The following is a 25,016-nucleotide window of genomic DNA, read 5'->3' as shown; positions in this document are numbered from 1 at the left end:
CGCTGCAACTGCGTTGCGGAGGCGAATGCGTGACCAACGCCCTCCCCCGCGAGCTCCCCTCTCGCGGCCGGCACGCTGTCCGGCTGCGTCGGTGCCAGAGCCTCACCAAAGCTCATCGCGACCGACGTGCGGCTATGAACGGCAACGTCGCTGCAGCGGCGGGGTTCGCTGCGGAGACAGCGGAGTGCGCCCTGCGGTCCCCGGTGCCCACCGGCCGGCAGCCCAAATGCGCCCGGTGCCGCAACCATGGTCGCCGGCGCCTGGTGCGGGGACACAAGAAGCAGTGCCCTTTCCGGGAGTGCACCTGTGAGAAGTGCGAGCTCATTGCGGAGCGCCAGCGTGTCATGGCCAAACAGGTGGCCCTCAGAAGGTGACTGCTTTCGTGGTTCGCGCACTCAGATTACGAGGAGCAGGGTTGGTCGGATGCTGTGAGGAGAGGAGAGAAACAGTCGGGATCGTCGTTTTCGGAGAGCATTAAAGGGAGGAGCAAGTTTGAACAATTGACGCTGTTAATGTGCTAGTCATCCCTTTTTGCTGCGCATCAACTAGCGGCCAAGTGTATGCAAGTGTCGTTTGGAAACCGCCATTTGCTCTTGTTCGGGGGCAACTCTTGCGCCTCTTGCGAGGTAAAGGGCCGTCTCTTAGGACACGCATTTTTGGAAAAATAAATATGACCGGCACCCGCTCTAATTTCGCTATGAAAAACTTCTTGTTCGGGAGTTCGGATTTTCCCATGACTGCTTTCTTAAAGCCACCTCTGTTTCAGGAGGCATTTTGCTAATAGCGAATGTCACTTAAAATCTGCCGATATTTGCTATTGAATCGCTAACATAGATTCGAGTTGCATGCGTATTCGTGCGCAAGCCGAATTATAACGTACGTAGTTGGTAGTGCCAATTTCCAGCTGCGGAGTTCCTCGTGGGTTTGCATTGCATTCGTACGCTGTTTTAGTCCTACAACAGATGCAAAATATATCTGCCGCACGAGACTTACTCCGAAAGAGTTAGATGACCTAACGTTCCAAGTGAGTATGGTATGACTTTTTTCGGGTCTTCAAGGCGCTTATTGTATAGTATAGATAATTTTGCTTTGGTTAAAGAATGTCATCCTGCTTTGCACTATTCATCGCTTGCGTCAGCTTGCACTTTATATTAATAATCCAACATGAACGGGATACAAATAAAACGAAAATTCTCGTGCGAACACAGAACCCGACCAGGAAGGTGCGGGCCGCTAATTCAAAGAACTGACAGAATTTCAACTCCGACGAAACAAGCTGGAAACTGTATGTTTCGCTCATCCGCATGAAAGGAGAAACGACGCGTATACACATGTCATATTTCTCACGCAGATGCTGCCGCTCACAACACCTATTGATCTCCGCACAACGAGAATGAACGCAGGGACCTTTCACAGAACGTAGCCTTCGCGTGGTCGCAAAAGGCTGCGTCGTGGGTCTCGCGATTAGCGTTGCAGTGAGCACGTTCTACCATCCCCTGCCTGCAGGGCCCAAGCAGCCGCCGAATCCATGGGAGACCGGCCGGTGACCGACGACGAAGATTTGGACCCGTTGGAACCCACACATGCCCCTCCGAGCTCCAGGGCTGCGCAGTGGAACCCCAGCGGAGGGCATACGTCGCACCCGCCTTCTCGACGCGCTCCAGAAGTGTCGCCGGTTCTCGGAGGTGAGAACACGCTCTCTGTGCCAGCGTGGCATACGCATGAAACTCGCCGCTGCAGAGCTGTGACAGATTGCCTCATGGTCAAGCAGCTGCATCAGTGCAGTGCGTATACATTCACGGAGCTCAACTTTATTCTCGGTGGCAATGGCCCTCCGCATTCTTTCATAATAATAATAAAAAAAAACGCAGGAAATGAATGATATCGGCCTGCACAACTGACGGAAGTGCTTGGTTCATTTGCTACACGTACACCCGCTGCCAAAAGTTTACGGAATGCAACGTCATCGAAAAAGAAATGAAATACAGCGCAGGAATTACATGATGCATCCCTCTGTCTTGAACAAGGAGGACTGAATGCGAAACAGCGAATAAACCTTGCCAAAGTTTGCGTTCAACCAACACTTCCCAGTGGCTGCATGCGATTGGGGTCAAATAAAATATACGCACATTTTTTCTATGTGGGAAACGCAAGAAGTGGACGATTAAATCACATTATCTTGGAAGGAGCGGTCTGTGCTGAGAAAACTGGAGAGCACACGCAGATAGTTATGCATGCATATTCCGCATGATCAAGGTACCTTGTTAATTCAATGCGCAGGAGAAGAGGATAAAAATGAAATGCCAGTGACGTATTCATCATCGCGCATTCGAAAAGAAAGCCTGACAAACCTAGGGAACACCTAAGAGGAGACAAGCGCTTGGGGGGAGAGCGAATTAGTCGTATACAAACAGTGGATGTGCTACGCACGCTGTCCGCATATGTTGGTTGTAAGGTCGCGCTGAGAAGGCACCCCTTTTATAAGCGTAATGTCAAACACATTTGGCACAGAAGGTGCAAGGTTTTCAAACGTTCTCAAGTCGCCTAGCGTTTGTGAAGAGCAGCAGTTCATCTGCACGGTGAAGCTGTGTGGAGCCTCTAGCGCTCCAGAGACGCATTATCTAAACCACGGTAGCACCAAGAACCGAACAAATGGCTTAGGTGAGAGGAGCAAATTCGTCCCCTATTAGTCCCTGTTACCCAGGATGAGACTCGAACAGGCGCTATCACGAACTTTGCCGTATCCCCTCTCCTCCCGCCCTTCATGCAGACACCTATGCACATCGATTAGAGAGATTTAGCAGAGCGGAGACATACTAACGTAGGCGCACACTGTTTTACCGGACGCCTCGTACGCGCGTGCAATGGCCACACCTTGTTCCACTCCTGCCACTGCTGGCGTCCGGTAAACCAGTATACCTCTAAGCTAGTACGTCTCAGGCATTCTAAATCTCTCTATTAGAGCATTTTAGCAAAGCGAAAACGTACTAGCGCAGACGTACACCGGCTTACAGACGCCTTTTGCGGACGCGCACTGGCGGTATAGGTGTGGCATGGCCATGGCGCATGCACCGACGTCCGAAAAACGGTATACGTCACGCTAAGACGTCTCCGCGTTGCTAAAAAGCTCTAACAGAGAGATTTAGCATACCTGTCCCTGTTGACGGTGCTGCGCGTAAGTTTAAGAGACAGGAAGAGAGAAAAGATCAGAGGACAAATGCCGTTTAATAATATCCCGCTTGAAATCAAGAAGAAAGGGGTACGGGTATGGCACGTCATGAGAAGGGAACATAACCGGCAGAGGAGATCCCAAACGGGCTACAAATGTACCAGGGAGGAGAGCGCGAGTGGCAAGCGGGCGGATGAGTTTCGGAAGTTAGTGGGGGTGCGGTGGCCGTGGTCGGCACAGGACCGGGTTAGTTAATGTTTCCTCCTCGGAACATTCGTACTTGCTGCTGATAGCAGAGGCGATAGATCGCCATCTATGAACCGGCAACGGCACCAATCTTTTCATTCTTTCTTTCCTTCTTTCCCTCACCCCTCTGGCTATATAATACCCCTTGATCCGAAAATGAACCGGCGTTCTTTGGCCTGGCTACGCTGTCTGATGCATCACCCGGGAGCGGCGTTCCCATTGACCACGCTTTTACAACAGTACTCTTCTGCGTTGTAATAAAATTCAGATAGAAATTAACGACAGAAATAAGGAGTCTTCACACGCCAAAAAAGCAGTGACTGTAGGGGACTCGATGGGCTAACTGTCCTGCCAGGGCATTAATTGGGGCCCACTTACTCGCCCCTGCAAAAGCATTGTTTTCTGGGCGAACGGTGGCGATACCGAGAGCAAACACGCGGCCTCAAGGCGAGAAAGCTCTCGTTTTTTTAGGTGTTCCCGAGGTCGAATCAGTCAGAACGAGAAAAAAAGAAAACGCATGAGCAAATATAGGCAGGTTCTCGTTCCTGGTGATGTACCGTCTCTGCCAAAATTAACCGGATTTCAGGGTCTCTTTTTCAGTGAAACAGGTACCCCTAAAGCTGCACCTGAAAACGAACACTCGACCTCACCATTATAGACGTGCTAATCTTGTGGGAGGTCTTACGGACTCTAATGTGCGAGTAAGAAGAAACGTACGCAGCCCAAGTTACTTTTGGTAAATGTGGTACATGTCTCACCACGCTGAAATTTCCGACAACGCCTAGAGGTCGAAAGAAGAACAATAAAAGTACACCTTCCAAGCTAGCAAGACCTTTTTCCAAACAGAAGAGCGTCTTTCCTAACACTGCTCACTGAGTGCGACTTAGCGGTATTATAATACTATAGAACTGTACGCATGCCTTCAACGAGTGCCAGTACGCTATGCTATGCGCAGCTTGTGAACACGTGGGGACAGAACGCGCTCACGCCACCGCTCGCGGTCGAAAACGACCATCTTGAATTTCATTCGCACGAGACCGCAAACATGCCAGTCGCGGTCTTGAGCCGTTCACTTTGTATGTATTTCTTTGCACCTGCCGGAGGAACACATCTCACGCATTTCAGGAACGTCACGTCCGCGTTGAAGGCGTAAGTCGACACCGAAACAATAGCTACGAGGCATGCCAAAAATTTACGCGTATTAGTTTTCACCCTTCGCGCAGCGCGGATGTTCTCCTGGAGAACTGTAGATGCGGATGGTATCGCTTTGCATCTGCTGTCACTGAGAGGATGCGCTAACTCGCGAGCATACCGAATCGGACGCTGCATGACTCACCATTGTTTACCACGACAAACGAGCGTTTTTAATCGTTTTTCAAGGGGAAGGGAGGGTGGTACCAGTTGGCACGCATGAATCGGCACGCATGAACGCATGCGCTCTTACACACACGCGCACAAGAAAGGCAGAGGCTTAAGCTAAGAATGCAAGAAAATGGAGATCCTAAAATAAGGAGGCTGGAAGCTCAGTTCCCATTACACTCAAGGGAGTCTTTTTTTGTTGTTTTTCATCAGTTTATTGCGCCTGAAAGCATATGATGGGCCGGATTCTGGAGAGGCGCTACGGGACTACACGATCCTGTTGAAATTACACAGCTTGAAAGAGACTGCGCAGTCCTTGATAATAAGCGATGCTGTGCAAACTTTGACATGAGGTTCGATCTACCTCTCCTGAAAATATCCGTATGCTATGTTTGCACAGAGATAGGCAAGAGTAATTGAATCTCGTGGCTTGTTTTTCGAAAGGAGCTGAACGCGAACATCGCATTTTGGTCATCTTGCTAAAATCGAATGCAGAGTTTCAGACCGCGATTCAATCGTGCATGGTCCCTGCAATCAGCAACTGCATAATGCGCCGTCTAGCTGACAATGCCACATCAGCAGGTTCGCGACGTCACAAGAGGCGCAAACAGATGAGCGTCACCTTAACCAAGGAGTGAAAAGACAAAGCAAATTGAACGAAACCCATTTGACCGGTCGTCGTGCCCAAGGAGTACGACTTGTGGCCTATCATTGTTCTTTTTTTATTTTTGTGCTGTGCATTCCCATCATGAATATACGCTAACTTTCCCATGCCTTGCATTTAAACATCCTACTAGTCAACTCGTTACGTAGATTTCTCTTTACAGCTTATGATACTCATACGATGCACGTGAAGTGCACTGCCGCCTTCAAAACAATCATTGGACGTCCGAAATTCGGTAAAGCTCCATTTTTTGTTTAGAAGAGGGAGCAGGGACAGAACGTGGCGATGACAACTTTTTTCAGGCGCCCCGGCATCTATTTCGACTTGTTTGTCTGGAAACGTTAATTTGCTGCCATAATGAACTTATGTGTACATACTTTCACGACAAGTACTACCATGTATCAGTACTCTGGCACGCTCTATAGTAGCCTGCTATACTGCCACAGACCAAGCTCGAGGTCCGGAGCATGACGATAGATACTCCGGAACGACGGTTCGTCAGCACAGGGTGGAGACGATGCGTCTTCTTCGGCGCCGCTTGCACCTCACACTTGCATCGGAAGGCAGCCGGATGTGTCTCGTAAATCACATGTCGCTAACTAGAGGCGTCGACCCACGATACAGGGGGGTCGCGGATTAGCTCTCGCGAAAATGATCGCCCGACAAAGACGCTCGCGAGTACGTTCCTCGCGCCTACACTCCCTCTTCCTTTGTCAGTCACTCGAGCACTCTACGGCAGTCCACGCGATGGTGGCCGGCATGTGCCAGGAGTCGCCTACGCAGCGGCCGACGGGCTTAAGGATGTGACTGCTAGTTCGCACGCTGCCTCTTGGTTTGCGAACGGGCGTCATGATTTGGACTGGCCATGCCGCAGCGCCTTCCTGCTGCACGCTGTCCGGGTGTTAAGACGAAAGCCTTTAATGGCTCATCGTTGTTGTCAGCAAAAGTGCCACGCTTTTGTGGCGGCTCTGATTCTTCAAAAAATAAATTAATACACCTCGTCTCCCACCGGCGAATCGAACCTCCATCCCTTGCATCCCCAGCCCAGCACTTCACCACTTCGCCACGCCCAGTTTTTTTTTTCCTTTATTGCCGGTCAACAAAGTACATACAGGTATACAAATCACTAGCCTACCTTTGGCTTAAGCGATGTATTAAAACTTTTTCTTTTTGATCAATCCGTCAATTACATCCATCCACTGAGGCTACTCAGGCTGACTGCGGAGAACATCTCTGAGAAATGTGACACTTTCAATGAAGTTGTCCCTGACCGATCATACATTTCCTTCGCCCTGCCTAAATGCCATCCGTGTTTTCCAAATGTTGTGGAGGCCCAGCACCATAATAATCTCCTATGGGACCTCATCACTTTGTACGGGTAGAAACCAGATGCCGTAAGGATTAATGGGTATTTATTTTTTTCACGTTATTTGCATTACATCCCAGTGAAAAACGGGATGCCAGCAGTCAATAAAAACATGACCGATGGTCTCTTCATTTTTACAGATTATGCAGTTGAGGGTCCAAGGTACAAATATACGTTTATTATTAATCCACAATTTTACGGGAAGGATACCAAGGGTGAAGCTTGAAGGAAAACTATTTGACGGTCGGTTTTACCGGCATATTGCTAACTCTCTTTAGGACATCTTGTCCTGGGTCGCCACAATATATGGATCGGTATAGGGGTGTGGGCACAACCAGATTGGGCAACTCCTTATACAATTCTTTCCTGGGTATAGTACTAAGACACTCAACCGAAAAACGGGCACGCAAAATTTATAAGGCAAAAACAACTCTTAAAAATCCAGTGCCAGCGCGATTTCTGGCCGGATAACTAGACACAACAAAGTCCGGTATCACGTTACCTAAGCGCATCTGCATCATTGTGCGCAACAAAGGGTCTGTTTGATCGCACAAAAAAAGAAATCGTGATACAATGTGTCTCAGAAACAAGTTCGAAAGACCAAGGCCACCCCTTTTTATGGGAAGAAACAAATTAGTGAGGCTAGTTCGCTCCCAATTTGAGCTCCAAATAAAAGCTGCAAATAGTCTATGCAGTCTCCGTATATTCAAGCGGGACATCCATAAAAATTGCAGCAAATACCAAATTTTGGCAATCAAAAACAAATTACAGACACTTGCACGTGCGAACACTCAGAAGTTGCGCCCTTTCCTTCCATCCATTTTTTGCTTAGTTTTTTGCGTTGTGTCGTTCCACAACTCTCTGCTGCTCTTATATTGCTCTAATGGTACACCCAAGTACTTCGGTGGAACAGTCGCACACCGCATATTAGCAAACATTGCCGATTTGTTATCTAGTTCACAGTGACACAAATGCTTTTCTCCCAATTGATTTCGCACGCTGCCTTTTTGCAGTAGTCCCACGCAACTCGAAGGACTCCTTTAACGCTTTCCCGATCTGCGCAAAAACTTGCAATATCGTCCGCGTAAGCAAGTACTTTTACCTGAGTAGAATGGAGAGTGAACCCGCCGACACTTTCATTATGTATCAATGATAACAGAAACGGCTCAAGAGAAATACCAAAAAGCACAGGTGAAAGCGGACAACCTTGACAGGCTGAGCAGCAGACAGGCACACATTCTGATAGCTGCTTATTCACAATGATACGTGAGACACAGTTCGCATACGCCATCCGCATATCTTGTGATATCACCGAGCCAACATTTACATGTTTTTGTATTGCGATAAGAATTTCGTGCGACACTCTATCGAAAGCATTCGCAAGATCAAGCTGCATCATAGCAACTCGTTCTACGAAAGCGTCACAGCATTCAAGAGCAGTTCTTTCAATGTGCACATTTGTTCCGATGGTGCGGCCTTTAATACCGCACGTTTGATGTGGCCCTACAAGATCTTTCATAACATTTTTCACTCTTCTGGCAAGTATCTTCATAAAGACTTTATAATCTACATTTGTGAGGCTTATCGGGTGGTAAGCCCTAACCGACAGTAAATTAGCCTCGTTCGGACTTTTAGGTATTTAAACCACATGGGCTGGTCTAAATGACGGGGGCATTTTTTTTTTGGTGTCATAAGTTTCCCTAAAGACGCAATAAAGGACCTTAGGGATGTCTCCTTTGAAACGCATATAGAACTCTTCGATAGCTCTTTAAATTTATGTCATGCTGATTGGCCTCTCCAGCTTTCTTTTAGTTTGGTCTTCTAGTTTCGGCATTCGGGAGAAAAACGTATTTCTAAATTCTTCTTCTTGGATCTGTCGTCGCCCAAACAATCCCCGGTACTGCTCAACAAAAGCCAAATGAATTATATCAGTGTCATTCGTTACCCCGTTTTTGTACTTTGTCTGATTTCATTCTGAGTCGCGTACTTTTCATCATTCAGCGAACGCTTAGTGGGCACTTCGTCGAGCCGGAGATGCTCGGTACTCGCCTGTATCACGGCAGCTCCGTACTTGTCTTTATCGATAATCTCAAGCTTACTTTTTGTTTCTCTTATTTCTTTCTTGTACAATCCAGGCTGAGAGCTTTGTAGGCATGCAAGCAGGTCTAGTTGGCAATGTAGTTCTTTTTCCTTCATCCACTTGTCACGGATCGTAAAACGCTGCTCATAATTCCTGTTGTCCACAGTGAGAATGATAGCGAGATTCCGCGAGTGACAAATACTGCGCCTTTCGTTTCCTGTAGACGAATTATAGAACGCCGGTGAACTGTAATGCGTTCAATGAAATGCCGATTTTGTTCGACAAGGGGCGCGCGATGTATCGTCACGACAGGTCATGACGTCACAAGGCGATTAATGCATATGCGAAGCCAGGCGTCCGATCCAAGCGTCCGTGTGCCCTTTCATTTGCCGCTTCCTCGAACGCCGCACCACGCAACAAACAGAAGCAGACCCAGATGTCTAGGAGGCGTTAGTACAGCATCAGCGGCGTTTGAAATTGATTTACACGATAGAAAAGGCGCAGTATCTGTCACAATTCTCCGCATACGCATGTACCACGCCGTAAAGAAAGCAGGAATGTGAAACAGTAATCACCCTCTTTACTCGAAGCACCATTCACTGCCACATTCGCAGCAAATGCGTAGCAGAATGGGGCACTCAGGCTTTCGCCTTTCACTGCTCTAGTCGAAAAAGTGTCTTGTAATTTTTTCCTTTGGTTTAATGCGTTTTCAAATTGCGCGCTTAGCAGAGGACCTTTGCACAGCCACATAACGTTGACAAGGCGCTTACTTGATGTGATTTGAACATTCCGTAACGTCGATGCTTGCTTCACAAGCCTCAAGTCTGTTGATTTTTCAATATAGTACAATTCGTTAACCTCTGTGGGCTTGGGAACTATCCTTTTTTTTGAACAATCGAGATCTGCCTTGCAAGAAAGCTTCGTGGAAGACATGTCGCATATCGCTGAGTGTTGGTTAAGGAAACGCGAGAACCAGCAGCCGGTTTCTACGTTAGTCGATTTCTGAACCACTGGGAGATTGCATGAGAAAGATGAGATGCTGTGAGATAAGGTGGTTTATTCTTGCATGTAAGCTTTAGACAACGCCTGTTCAGCAGCACACACGCGTAGGCCACGCCTACTGTACGACCTAATGGACATGCACAAATTGCCCCAGTGTAGAGGCAAGGAGGTTTCATATTAATAGAGAGATTTAGAAGAGGGGACCCTATGGGTTAAGGGAATAGGGTAACTGCGGGGCGACATTGCGCATGCGCGGAATGCTCCAATGAGCATGCGCGCTCGCTCCCCACCATTCGCCTATTCCTCTGAGCGATAGGGCCTCCCTATTCTAATACCCTCTAATGCTGCTTGATCCAGTTACAAGCGGCTAAGTGAAATGATTGATACGCAGCCAAACTAATTTAGAAACTTTAGGCATTGAGAGCCAACAATCCCCGCCCGCCGCGGTGGTTTAGTAGCTACGGCATTCGGTCTGCTGAGCTCTACGGGACGGGATAGGATTCTGGCCTCGGCAGCTGTATCTATATGGAGGCGGAACACAAAACTGTCCGCGTGCTGTGCAATGTGAGTGCAGGATAAAGAAGCGTCGGTGTCATTACGGCGTCTCTTATAGACCGGATATCCCATTTAAGATGTAAAATTCCACATGCCATGCCATACAAAATGGGATGGACTTGTACAAAGACGGTTTCTAGTTCACTAGCTGTTACGATCATCGAGGCTAAATAAAGAGTAGACTAGCAGGTTCTGCATTTGGGTCATGTCCACGTGACGTGTGACCTTTATGCATTCAAAGTACACATAAACCGAGAAAAATAATGAAACATCAACTTTTAAGGCGATGTGAGGTTCACAGAATTCAGCATATCACTGTTTTACTTTGGAGTTAGGAATGTTTTCTTGATTCACAGAAATAAGAAAACATCCCCAACTCTAAAGTACAAGAGTGATATGCTGAACGCATTTTCGGCGCTCTTAATGTTTGTGTTTAAAATTTTTATTTTTATTCTTTGTTTCAACTAAAAACCATGTAGGTACACACATAAACCGTATTCGTTACAAGGAGTAAGCGTCGTATATTTATACGCTGTAGCATGAAAACAGAGACGGATGTGGACAGAAGTCTTGGCATCAAATATACAAGAATACTACACAGGCCGTTTATCTTACTACCGACTGGCTTCCTGCCAGCCTTTCGGAAGGCTGGTTAGGTATCCACCCCATTCTAAAACACGCCTTAAGGTTAACAACGGATATGTAAAGGTATTGTATCTTTATTACTCGGCCTATAACCTAGTGCACAGACGTACCACGCATTCCGCAAGCATCAGTTGTCTGTTCGCAAACCCATCCAAAGCTTGAAACGTTCGATGTGCCTCCTCAGACGCACGTCGGTATATGAAAGCTTTGGAACGAATTGATGGTTCCAACGCCGTTATCGTTAACCAGGTTACATTCGCTGAAGCGAATCGTCTCTCCTGTTTATATTAAACTAGACGTGATAGCTATTAAGCAGCTAGCCCTGTCAGTTGAGAGGCGCAAGAGCGCATACACAATACGCAAACACCCCTTGGATATTTGAATTATTCGGTTACGCTAATGGCATGTCTTCCTGACGTCGGATAGGGTCTGGCAACATGATGTCATTCGGCCAGACAGGCAACGCTCACCTCAACATCAATTCATATAGCTGCCGGGGCACTGTCTCTCGTGTCGGACCCAAATGAGCAGTGAGGGAACTTTTTTAACACGTTAGCATAGACGTCCGTCAGTTAATTCACTTTGTAAATTTTTAATCAGTTATTACAAATTTTACGAAATTTCGCACATTCCTAGAATAACTTAACCGCTGCAAAGCGAGCGAATTGTCTTCCTAAATATCTGGAAATACTATTTGGGTCAATATGTTTTACGACGGAAATGAAAAGTGGCACCTGGAATGGTGAAATGAAGCGAGTAATATTAAACACTCACTATTAAGATATACCTTGAGCCAAAATTCATCGGTGACGTTTCAAAGTCGAACCGGAAAAGTGAAGCCGAACTGTATTCCTTCGTAATTTGGAATATCGCGGTGAAATGACTGCACTAGCCAGACTAAGGAATGCGACTACTTGATGCTTGTCATGCTTCGGAAGGAATAAGAAAATGAAGAGCTCAGGTGGGTGGCTTAGCGCATTAATCAGCTTTGATTTAGAAAGTCAACTGCTCTCATTTTTCAGAAATACTCATTTCTTCGCTCAACGCAAGACGGTGTGACTGCTTAAAATGTTTCAAAAACATATTGCGCGTTTCTTCGCTGCTTGATGCTTGCCCCTTCCTCCGGGACGGCATCGTAAAGTCAGCCTTGCATAGTGTCCCTCTCGCCGTGTTATTCCCGAGCAAGGACCTTCCCCGTAACACGGCGGCCTCCACGATCTGGGTCCTTTCCGTGGTAGTCACTTGCGGCCTCTCCCTTGCAACGGGACAGGGAATTTTCCTTTGTTCACTTTGCCACCTGCAGCCGATTAACAGTTGAGCTGCAACCTCAAGTGAATCAATTAAATTCCCTGACATCATTCAATTTCCTCTTGGCTGACGCTGTAGATTCCAGGTATACAACACAGGTCTATGTGGCGGCACCAACCCAGTAACCGATTTCGCTTTAAAATGGAGGGAAAGTAACTACCAACGTGTTACTCACTCAACTCAAATTTTGAATGTGGCTATTTGTTTAATGAGGTCTATGGTTTTGTTTTTTATTTCACTAATTATTTGTTTACCCTCCTGCTGCCGCTGACCCTATGTGGTAGGATGAAAGGGTGCTGAGTGCATTGGATTAATAATTTTGTGTATATTTGTCAGTCATCTTCAATGCTGCTTTCTTCTCTGGCAGGAAGACATATACATTCGGCTTAACTTACCCAGCAAGGGGTGCACGTTCCGGCTCCCGCCCGTACCTTTATTCTCACCGTAATCCGTCGCTGCAATATGCATAGTTGAATTGACATAGCTGTTGTATGTTATTTAAATCTGTACGAATTTTTCCTTAAAAAGCCATTAAAGATATGGCAATGGGGCCAGTACAAGTTGATTATGAATTACGGTGACATTATGCCTGCGGTAGAAGGCAGTGAAATTACTATAACTGAGCGATTCTTCACCAACTCCGTTTTAAACATTTTTGTTTTGCTTTTAGGCTCAATATTGCATGGCGAAATTGAAGACCTTAAATGGCCATAGGCAAGCTCAGTTTTTCTAAACCGATTTTGAGGTTCCAGATATCAAGTGCGCGCGAAAAATCAAAAGACACCTGCACCGAGGCGCGAAGTGCTCCAGCAGTATAGCCGCAATTCATAGAAGAGAGGAAGAGCGTTCAAAGGTGAAAAAAATCAAGGAGCGCTTTTTGGGAGTTAGGCCGACCGGCTTCTGTCCTTTTTGCGCTGCTGGAGGGAAACTGTCAGTCTGAGGTACGAACCTATGCCAAAAAAGCGCACCTGCGTTTCGACAGTATACATTACGAGGTTGACGCAGTGTTCAACGGTGCATTTAGGCGGGGAATAAAGCATCGGCGCTAATTAAGCGACAAGCGAGGCTAGCCGCCGTTACTGTGCGCCTTTACTACCAGGAACGTAGTGGAAGCCCTGTGGAGCATGCGTCTGCATTACTCTGCCATGTCATGTGGCCGAGTTAGGAGCACCTAAAGGAGAACGCTATATGTCAGGGGCACGTTCCTCGTAATTAACGACATGCGCGTTCTTTTCTCGCGGCCGGTCGAACGTCGAGAGCCGTAGAGACTGTATCATCGTAGCTTTCATTACTTTACATTTTTTTAAAGAAGAATCGATACAAAATAAGTACGAAAATCCGGCGTAGAGTCAGCTTACAATTCAAGAGTACAGACGTTGCTGAATGTACTCGCCAAACAGGCTGGGAAAGCCCAGTAGCTATCTCTCGCTGGCTCCGAACCTTGTCATACTGAGAGAACGACAGAACACCGAACCGTTGCAAAATTGTGCAGTGGGAATGAGCTTAGCAAATATTGACCAAAAGGGCGAAAGAGATTGCGCTTGTGCTCACTTATAACGCGTCGCGTGAGCTCAGATGTACCGGGTACTTGGCATACCTGCGCGTCTCGCACAAGGCTATCAGTGTTCTGACAGTTCGGTGTGTAGCCCCTGCCAATAGATAACGCCAATTCATCGATGCAGTTCGTCTTTGCCGGCACGCGTAGCGCTTCGAAATGCTTCTCTCGAGGCGGAGGTCGGGTCCTATAGAGCTGTGCATATATGTGTGCCCAGGTGCTCGCCATGAAGACGTCCGGAAACGCCGGCACGTCCAAGAGGCCCTCGCCTGCCTCGTCAACGCTCTCAGGGTGTCCGGTGCCGACGCGCCACCGCTCGTCTACCTGTACGCCCTACTCCGAGAGGCAAACTTCAGCGTCCACCGGGCTTTCTCCATGCTACTGGAAGGTATGGGTGGACCATATAACCTGCATGCTGCCCGCCCGCCTCCTTTCACGATTGTTTCTCAAGTACCTCACGGCCTCCGGCCCCCTTTGCGCGTCAGTGTACTGGCTTCCGAGGAGAGATATTCGTTTCTTATGAAGAGATGGATTCGTTTCGACACCATACCTTACCTCTCCCCACATTTGAGTTCACGCCACGTAGCTGGATCTATGTCTAACATCACCTGGGTAGCAATAAAGTCCACCCAAGTCTTTAAAAGCGTACACACCGCAAACAAGGCCATACGTAGCCTGCACTGGCTGCGAATCGCGTAGATAGCAACAAACCTAATCACCGTTAGCTATCTACCTCAAGAAGAATAAAAAGTTGAAGAACAGGATGAAGCAGAGCGAGAGAGAGAGAGCAATCTATATTGGTGCCTCGTGACTGCGCGTCTGGTCCGCCCAGGTATGCTATACCGTTTCTGCAGGTGGCTGTCCAAGCTTTGCCGATCAGCTGCCAGTAGACGAATAAGATAGAAGGTAGGCCCTTTCGTGGGCAGTCGGTGGGGATGAATTTTTGTTGATTTTGAACCTGAGTGTTTCGCGTACATCGCTTCTTTTTGTTTCAGCGCGCGCGGTGAGGGAACACCAAAGCTCGCTGAGTGTGCCTTACTTACAGGCCGTGCTTGAAATCAATAAAAACAGTAAGAAACACCTTGCAAATGAACGTTGCCGCTTATTGAAGGCGTGCCCTGATTGCTGCATTGGCGGGAAGCCATATGAAGCTCGTGCGTAATTGTGTTTCGGCAGTCTTTGCAGGCGCGCGTTTGATAACGCTGATCGCTTCGTGGGCTCCCGGCTACGAACGGTGACAAAATGGATCGATCAGGTAGTACAATAAAAGGACATCGGAGCTGCGGGAAGCGACACATGCTCGTCCGTTTCATCGTTGTTCGGTGAGGATGGTAGGGGAATTGTTTCACTTATACCTGCCCAGACGTGAGGTAAATGATTTCACTAGCTGTTGCAAGCGCCGATAAAGCTAAAGAAAAGCCAGCTAATAGTCGTGTTTTTCTCTCAGAGTAATGACTCTATGGGAAGGCTGGCACTGAATTATAAATAATGATTTGACGTCTCTTTTTGAAAGTTGCTGACAACATCGATCAACGAAAGCGCGCCCACTTTCGTATCCTCCATGTTTATTCTTTCGTATTTATCGGCGCATTCGCTTCTTCTTTGCTCGACTAGTGGATGTGTGAGTAGTGTTTCTAGAGGTTTAGCGATTTCTCTGTCTCTCTATCAGCAAAAAAAAAAAAAAAAAAAAAAAGAGAGCTTGCATGTAATAAGCGTTCCCCTAAGCAGCGATGTCAAAACGAGATTGCTCCTGGTGCACTCGCTCTCAGCTTTTTGTTTCTTCAAATCGTTAGCGTTGTTTTGCTATTCAAGATTCACATCTTCCGCAACGTGCGAGTGCGAGCGATGAGAGCAGTTATTGGCGCCAGTTTAGAGCGCCTTGTAAATAAAAAGCGTTGGTGGCCTATCAGGGCGAGCAGCATCAGCAGGAACAGTTCCCGCCATGGGGATTCAACACGACAATGAGGACATTTCCGATCGGTTTTCGTTGATTGATTGAAGACTTTTATTTAATGCAACAGAGGACTTGAAAAGTCAGTGGCCGGTATCGTTATTTCAGAACGCCGGTGGCTGCCGCTACACCTTGAAACAGTCGATGAGCTTGCGGTGGTCTTCTGGAACATTGCTGGCTGTTTTGTCTCCCACTACTCGGACGATGCGTGGGCTGCATTTAGGTTCTGCGGTTTACCGCTACAGCAGTCATCGCACTAGGGGCATGTTTGGGCATTGTTTAGAAAAAAAAACACAAACAAAAACAGGCTGTATGTGTGCAGGTTCTCGTTCACGGTAAAATATCGACCGCTAGGCGGGCTACGTTTATGTGTTTTCGGCGGCGGAAAACGATGCATCTGTTATTGCTCAGAAAACTGCATCTAGAAAAAGCGCACTTTTTATTCTCCACCGCAAACGCTGTTTGGAAATTTATGCATACATTTGTTGAAATGTTTACTTATTTTTTTTTTATTTACAATACTGATATAGTTCTGAGGTAGGGCATGGGGAGGGTATCGTTTACATCTGTAATAGGGAATAGCTCATATTAGGGATAATAGTAACAATGAGGTTTGAAAAGAATATCACACAAGAAATAGTAAACACTCGAGTGGAACCACGGAACCACTCAAAATCATCAAACGACCGTGAACATGCTTTATATATTTAGGTCAACCACCTCATGAAACCTATATCACTTCAACCCACACACGGTTGAGGCCGTTCCTTTCGTCTCCGGAGCGAGGAAAGAAACAATAAAAAAGTTGTTTTTTTGCTTGAAATGGAAGCAAAGTAAAATGATTTCTGGGTGTGTAGCGCAATCAGGAGAAAATATGAAATATTCAGGAGTGTTCTTTTTTAATTTTTTTTTTTATCTGGAACAACTTTTAACCAGGAAAGCAGTAACACTTTTAACTTCAACGCAATAACATTTAATAGGAAATGCGATAAGAGTCCTGTTAGGTAGCACCCTCGAACCTACTCTTTTTCATAAATTCAGCATTGGGTGCAATGCTGCACTGATTAAAATAAGTCTGACAGCTTTATTCTGCACCCTTACCTTTGTTGGCCGCGGGCGAATAACCTTGATTGATCAACACGGCCATTACATCACAGCCACATGGCCTCGCGGCAATGCTCGGGTTAAACTTGACACAAAAGTATTCTGTTAGCCACAACTTTTATCGCGTTTTGTTATAAATTCCCATGATGATCAAGTTCAGCTCAATTTCAAACTGAAAAGCTATTCAAGTGCTGATATACATGGCAGAGTTGAGTTAATTATTGTAAAGGTGTTGTTTTCACCATTACTGACATGAATTGTCCGTTCATTTTCCACCATTTAGCTTATGGAAACCAGCTTCTCCGGGTGACTGAGCACACGTGTCTTGGTCTTCGCACATCTCATGGTCTATGGTCGTCGGCATCGGGATATTACCTTCATTGCTAATATCGCCATCAACATCACTTGAAACGATTCCTTCGTAACTCGTCAAGGGATGTCCCTTGACAAGTTACGAAGGAATCGTTTCAAGTTTCGGAAAATATGCGTTTGCTATGCACCCAAATACGGCCCTTAAGGTTGCGTGTGAAATGTTTTCATAATTGATGTAAAGCGTCGCCTATCGCTTTGCAATGCGTCAACGCTTTGTAATAATGTTTTTGATATTCAACAGAACATATAGGAGTGCCAAGTAGGGCTAAACACCCACAATTGTTCCGGGTTAACACCACCCAGCCTGAGCTTGATAAAGTAAAGTGCACGGCGTCTTTGAGTTTCGCAACGTGATGATGATGCCGGTATACGATCTTTATTAGAGTAATAAATGTATTTTAAAATGATATTCCGAAGGTTAACAAACTTTGTTCGATGGTTTGGCGACCGCCATTTGCTCTTTCTTGTGCAGCTCGGCTAGAAGTCCAGTCCTTGGCCATGCAGGAGACGTTGCAGAAGGACACAGCCGGACCAGCGGTTGCGGCCGCCGTTCAGCTGTGGCCGCAGGTGCCCTGCCACCCCTGCCCCACTTCGGCTCCCGGCATACTGGCAGTGCCCGGTTTACCGTCGCTTTTGGCGCCCGCGTTCTCGGCGCCGCTACCTCAAGCGCTGCCCGTTTCCATGGGAGCGCGGACCAGCACAGCCGCTAGCCATGCATCTGCTGTTGTCGGCGCCATTTCCCCGACCGAAAGATGCCCACCCGGCCAAGGGGTTCCTCGCCCTCGCTGCGAAGGAGATGTATTACTGGACGTGCAAAGCGAGCGTGACCGGTCTCCCGGTTTCAGTGGCTTGTCCAGTGGTTCAGAAGACCGCAGAGCACAGTGTGTCCCGCAGAAGCCGAATCTTGATTCAAAATCTGCCCTCAAGTGAAGCCCCGTTATGTGGCGAGTGTGCATGCCAATACGCGGCGTTCTAAAATACGATGTATGACATACAAGTAAGTGTACTCCAGCGGCTATTCCCATTAATGGAAGGAATCAGCCAGGAAAATACCCCAGATGTATAACCAATACATATTCACGTTTTGATTTTCCGGCTGTTTTAAGTGCTGTCTCACATCGAGTTTTCAGAAATGTGGCGCAGAAATGTGGCATTTCTGAATACTATGCAGCACCAACTAGCCCCTCAAGCCGTTATTTTCACATCGAGTTGTTCTGCAAACTGCTACGCTACAGCTGCGTCATACTGGGGAGAAGTTTCGCGTCGATCACCTCCGCCTTCAATTAGTAATCAGGTGGATAAAGTTGAAACCCTGGAGCTGAAATCTCGATAAGCGTACGTGTCTGGAGAATTGGCTTCTTAAATATATCATTAAGCTAAAAATTAGCTAAACGATTTTTAACTGATTTTAGTTTAAAAAAATATGTTAAAAGCGACAACTATCCCCTCACTTTAAAGTATGCCTGGTAGCATAACTTGCGTTCGGGGAGAAACTTTCACGCGCACGATTATTGTTTGTATTAAAAAAAGGAAGAATCTAGTTTTGAACATCCCGTGTATTCGATCTGTGTTGAACACCATGGTCAAAACACGATTTAGGAGCACTTTATTATTTTTTTTTCAGCCAAGAATTCATCCGACCGAGCGTTCAGGTTGCGTTCGAAGCTCTCGCGATTTCTTTCTTTTGCGAGACAGATGAGACCCAACAGGTTGGCGACCATGCAAACATGCATAACACAAATGCGAACCGCACATTTTGGAAGATAGCTTCGATCCACGTTGTAATGCGTAGTGGTATTGAAAGTGTAATTATTTCACACTTCGGAGCGCAAGCCTTATGACGCGCTGATTCTCGGCCGTGCCGCTTGATCTTCGACTACTCTATTGTATTCGCAAAGGTCCCAGAGGAAGAAAGGGGGGGGGGGGGGGGAAGGGGGCCTAACTATGTTATAGTCAGGGTTGCTGAGTGGCGTGGGGAACAGTGAAACCGGCTTACTTGTGAGCTGGGCGCTAAGGGATGACGCCGCCAAATCTGGTAGTGAGCTTCGGCACGTGCTTGCTTAGATCATACTCATTATTGCATCCTCCAATAACGTAGCATGAAGTATTTAAGGCTGCGTAGGTGCAAGTTCGTTTCCTGGAAGTTTTCGTCTTTTCTCTGTAAGTACGACGGATGTTGTGCGCTACTGCTGCATGTCGTGTACTGCAATTTGCTAATAAAGTTTCGCTGCCTGAGCAGTTAACAGATGTATGTTGACTTGAGCAATCAGTTGTGCACACATTTTGGAAGTTTTGCCCCTACATAAGTACGCGCTCAAATACCAGCGCACGTACACACAAAGCACATGAGTTTGAGTGTCGTATTTTTCACTCGAGGACAGGGACGGTTATGCTGCCAGTGGCAAGGCAATCTTCTGGGCGCTCTTAGACAACGAATAGATCAAAGCGTTAGGGGCCTGTTTTGTTTTCGTCATGATTCTTTCTACACTGGCGCATTCCTCGAGCGCCGAATCAGCAACCATATAAACTGCTGCGTTTCATTCAATTTAATTTCAATTCAACTCATTTCTAGCAGGTGCTGGAGGGTTTGCAGGGCTAAAAAGCTAATCTGGGCAGCTTGACGTGGGCACTGATGCCTTGTTTAAGATGGTAGAAATTTGGGCTATCTTGTGGCTAAAAACAGCGCTAACACGAGACGAATGAAATAGAGCGGGGACACGACGCTAACCACCACATTTGTATTGCACGTTCGTCAATTATATGCCTCTCGTTCGTACAAAAGAAGAAAAAGGGAAGACAGACAAACACAAAAACCTCGACAAGGTGAAAACGTGGCACAAGATTATGCATTCATGCACAGATAATCAATTTCGCTGTCGCTAAGTGCTGTAGAACTGACGCACACTCTGCCATTTTGCCGAATGTTAATGACTTCTTGAGTTTATCTGGTCCGTTGATCTAAGTAGGACGATAAGATAGGGGTGTTGCCGAGCTGGGAAAAACATTCATGCTCTCGGCAGTGCTTTGCCAGTTCACTGCTGATGGCGCCTTTCAAGGATCTTTTGTGCTTTTGGAGTCATTCATTCAAGCAGCGCCCTATTTGACCGATGTAGGTGCGCCCGTATTACAGGGGTACCTGATACACTACATGTTTTTTGTACATTTCACGTGTATGTTATTGTGCTTCTTTTAGCATTGCTTTTTTCCCGTTCATTTATTGCTGATCTTGGCACACATGCTCTGTAACTTGTTAGGTGCTGACATCAGCACTTTTACGCCAACATTTTCGCCTATCTTCTTGAGGTTGTGGGAAAAACCATGAATGTACGGAATGAGAGCAAACGGCTTCCTTTCTTCCATTGTACTCTTAATCTTTTTCTGCCTTGTAGTAGTATTCCTTCTGCGACACTGTACAGTAGCAGCGTCGGGGTAACCTGCTGCTTCCAGCTGACAATTCTGGGCGTCAAAACTAGCTTGCGCAGCATGGTACAGGATCTTGTCAATGCGGCTCTCATTGCTGTTTTCACTATTCCCCGCATGATGATCTTGGAGTGCGCTGAGGTGTATGGGAGCAGTCCCTTTTTGCTTCGTGGTCCGTACCGCCAACATACATGACAGCGTCAAGGAATCGCAGAAAATTGTTTTCTGGGAGTTCGCTCGTTATTTCTGGAGTTCGTCTTTGATAATGTCAATGATCTGGCCAACGTGCTGTTGCTGTGGTGATGTCTCGTCCTCTTTGTAAAGAGATATATAGTCGTCTACATAACGGAATACCTCAATAATGCTTGTCACTTTGATGACAGTCATAAGAGAGTGATAATGTCTTTTTCTGGTTTCCACACAGAGCAGCTACGCGAGTAGGCAGGATGGTTGCCCTAGCAGTTCGCACAAAGATGGGGTTGGGTCTGGCAGTCATCAGTGGTGTGTTCATGAGCAGCACACTTTGCTCAAGTGAGTCGGCCTCGACAGCTTTGTGCGCCATGGCCATACTTTTGGCAATTGAAGCAGTGTCTCGGATTCGGGATGTAAGGCCTGAAGCTGATTTACATGTACCCCACCTCCACGGAGTCGGGAAGTGGTCTTGATTTTCAGAAAGAATTGGGCAGTTTGGTCGGCGCCGTCTGTCAATACGCGCAAGAAACAAGTTATTCAAAATAGGGACGAGTGAAGACTCGACGCCCTGCTCTCCCGCTGAATCTTGAAACTTCTCTTATGACTGATGATAGTGGAATGCAAGTAGCTGGTTAGTAATTCCATAAAAGTTTCCTTCGACAGGCCACATGGGTTTTGAAATTTTCCCACGTCATGTCGGTCAATGCATTCTTCGACTTCTCTGCACACCATGTTCTACGGGAGCGAGTAGTATAGGCCTTTTACATCTATTGAAAAGCCACTCATGTTGAGCGGAAAGCACAAAACAAAACAGAAGTCAACGTTCTGCGATTCCTCGATTTGACGCTAACCTTTTTAGACAGTCATGTATGTTGGCGGTGGGGACCACAAAGCAAAAAGGGACTGCTCCCATACACCTCAGCGCGCTCAAAGATCATCAAGCGGGGAATAGGGAAAGCAGATACGAGAGCCGCATTGACAAGACCCTGCTACCGTGCTGTACACAAGCTAGATTTGACGCCCAAAATTGTCGGCTGAAAGCAGCAGGTTACCCGACGCTGCTATTATACAGTGTCGAAGAAAGAATACTGCAAGAACATAGAGACAGAGAAAAGATGAAGACTACAAAAGATGCAGACCAGCACCTAAGAAGTTAAAGAGCATGTGTGTCAAGGTCAACAGTAAGCGAACGGGAAAAAAGCAATGCGAAAAGAAGCACAAGAACATGCACGTGAAATGTACAAAAATGTAGTTTATCAGATACTCTTGTCACGCGGGCGCACCTACATCGGTCAAACAGGGCTCTGTTTGAATGAACGGCTCCAAGAACACAAAAGATCCTTGGAAGGCGATATCGACACATTCGTCCGCTCACTCTCATTCTATTGGCTTGGCTGTTTAGCGTGAAAGGCTTCAGTTTTTAAAACTTTAAAAGGGCAGCATAAAGCAGAACCGCGAATCAAGGTGATGAGAAATATGTACAGTCTAGAGTAGTGCGCACAGCCACTGTTGCTGTAACTATAGTTGTCATTTGAGGTACGACAAAAAAGAAACCGGAAAGAATGCGAGTAATCAATCAATCAATCAATCAATCAATCAATCAATCAATCAATCAATCAATCAATCAATCAATCAATCAATCAATCAATCAATCAATCAATCAATCAATCAATCAATCAATCAATCGATCAATCAATCAACCAACCAACCAATCACATCTTTATTTTTTCTGAAAAGGAGGAGTATGGGACTAAACCTTGGAGAGCTTGATGATGTGTGGACCCCTTAACAGTTAGCAAACAGCAAAATGACGGCCAGTCATACATCACATTTACAAAAACATACAAGAAGCAAAGAGTATGCGTCTGAACGCCTGTAATCCACTAGACTCCCGAACAGAACTTTTCATGGCTTTGCAGCAAAGAGAAGGGGACGGACTTTTGTCTCCGTGCAATTGGGAGTAGGTTGTTTATTGTCCGATTTATGGTGCCGAGGGGTAAGAAAAAGCTAGAGACGCTGGCGGCGTCTTTATTGCTGGGATATTCCACTCGATTTGGCACGAGGACAAAGGCCTGTCTCCTTTCCTTTTCTGCCTAGCTTTCACCGCAAAGACACAGAAAGCTGTCAATGAGTAGAGCAAGCTACACCGAATAAGTATATACTATATAATGCGACAATGTTTAGGTTATCATCTTGCAAAATATACGCGATTTTTCTGCAACGAAGTTCACATGGCTTCTCTGGCACAACGCTCTTTGATTGGTGTAGATGGTGATGACACTATGCTCACGTGACCCTCTAAACAACGAAACAGAGGGCGTCATCAACTTTGAAACATCACCAAAGTCTCTTGACTCCAAAGAAACCAGTTAGAAAGGGCCGCCTTATTAGAAAACGCCGCAACCGTCGAAAATTCGGCAGGTGTAGGCCAACTGTCGCGATGCACTAATCCGGCCCACTGATCAATTCACTCATTGATCCACCTTAATTCGTAGTGATGGGTTAATGGTATCAATAAAGGTGATTTAGGGAAAAATTACAATATGTGAATAGGTCGGGGGGGGGGGGGGGATAGGTCCAGTATTCTAATCCAATGGCAGGCACTCGAATATGCAGAAGAGAATGTTTCCCGTACACGATATAATTAATGTGGATCCGAATTCAACCGCAACATTGTCCGCAGAGGGAGTTATGATCTGAAAATGGCTGTAATATCCAAATCCAAACAATTCTTGGCAAGAAATGAGGGTATATAAGCGGTATCGGAGCTCGGAGCGCCTGGCGGCTGGAGCTCGCATAGACAGAAGCTGCATGGCGCTGTCTGAAACGCCTAGAATACCGTGCACGCTCACAGAGCATCAGGTTGAAGAAAAGACACAATTTATTATCTAGAAAGACACTAGCTGCACAATTTAGATACCTAAATCGACAACCTCAATGCTATCTCGTTTCCTTCGTTAAAGATGTAGTTAAAAAGGGGCCCCAAGTATCTTTTTTCATTTCTTTTTTTTTTTTTTTTTTTTTTTTTGCGCACGTTTCAAGCAGGTAAGGCGGGGGTGATGTAAATAATGATTCAAAATCCTCTTTGAATACCTACAAAAAATTGGTGGAATTTATGTATAGTCTCTTTCCGCAACATACGGTTCAAGAAAGCACTGAAACAAGGTTTTCTCATGGCTGTAACTGCTCTTATCGTGCCGCTTTCTCGCGTGCGCTACAATTTTATATTGGAGGCTTATGAAAACAATAGCTCGTACATTAAGGTGACAACTCAATAGCGCATTACACCGAGTGGATTGTGGCAGTGAAGTCGCTGTAGCGACACCTGCGCTTGCTTTAGATAAAAAAGCTCGAACCTACGACCCCCCCCCCCCCCCCCCCCCTCCACCAAGGACCCCGTCATCTTCTCAGCCTTCGTAAAAAAAAGGCGCTCCTTCTGCGCAGAGTTGAGTTGGCCCGCACGGATATAGTGGCCGATATTTGTTCCATATGAGAAGATTTACTTTACTATAGGCTATTTCGTTCTTTCCCACTGACCCCAAAGCACCGTTGTACATTCACCCTCAAACTATAGCTTTTACTTACCATTGTTATGCCAGATACGGCGATGGTTAAGTGACACTCGATCGTGCGGTTGCATGGCTGAGTCGTCGTTCAGGAATCTCACGGCAAGAAGGCGGCAAAATCGAAGTGTAATAGATTATCGGCTAGTATCTTTAAGGGACACTAAGTTAAACCTCGACGGAGACCATAAACTAATCTCGACTAATGCATTAGCCTTCGGGAATAACACTAGCGCTTTATTTGCTCGAAATAGGCGGATTCACTGCTCAGAGAATGACAAATGAATCCATCGATTTATTCCCCTTTTGCAGAGAAAAAAGAAAGACCATGCCCTTGCGTCATTTTCACAATGTCACTTCCTTGCGAATGAGACAACACGGATAACATTCCGAATGACCAGAGAAAACAACCGAAAACGAACCTGCTCTTTTTTTTTTTTTTTTTTTTTTCAGGTCACGTTGGTT

At 46.4% G+C, this 25,016-nt stretch overlaps 1 protein-coding gene across 1 annotated transcript; it reads left to right on the top strand.

Annotated features, from left to right (window-relative positions):
• Positions 1 to 19,277, top strand: LOC146171815 (uncharacterized). The gene is made up of 4 exons (XM_084586279.1): positions 1 to 370; positions 1,507 to 1,685; positions 14,167 to 14,337; positions 17,849 to 19,277. Exons 1-4 carry the CDS (start codon positions 135 to 137, stop codon positions 18,304 to 18,306), a joined length of 1,044 nt encoding a protein of 347 aa, XP_084442405.1. The 5' UTR covers positions 1 to 134; the 3' UTR covers positions 18,307 to 19,277.
• Positions 19,278 to 25,016: the final 5,739 nt, after the last annotated feature.

The sequence above is a fragment of the Amblyomma maculatum genome, unplaced genomic scaffold (genome assembly GCF_055883805.1).
Source record: "Amblyomma maculatum isolate TAMU_Amacu unplaced genomic scaffold, ASM5588380v1 scaffold_18, whole genome shotgun sequence".
In the NCBI taxonomy this organism is placed as follows: Eukaryota; Metazoa; Arthropoda; class Arachnida; order Ixodida; family Ixodidae; genus Amblyomma; species Amblyomma maculatum.
Note: the sequence above shows the minus strand (reverse complement) of the source record. Positions and strands in the feature narration are given on the sequence as shown.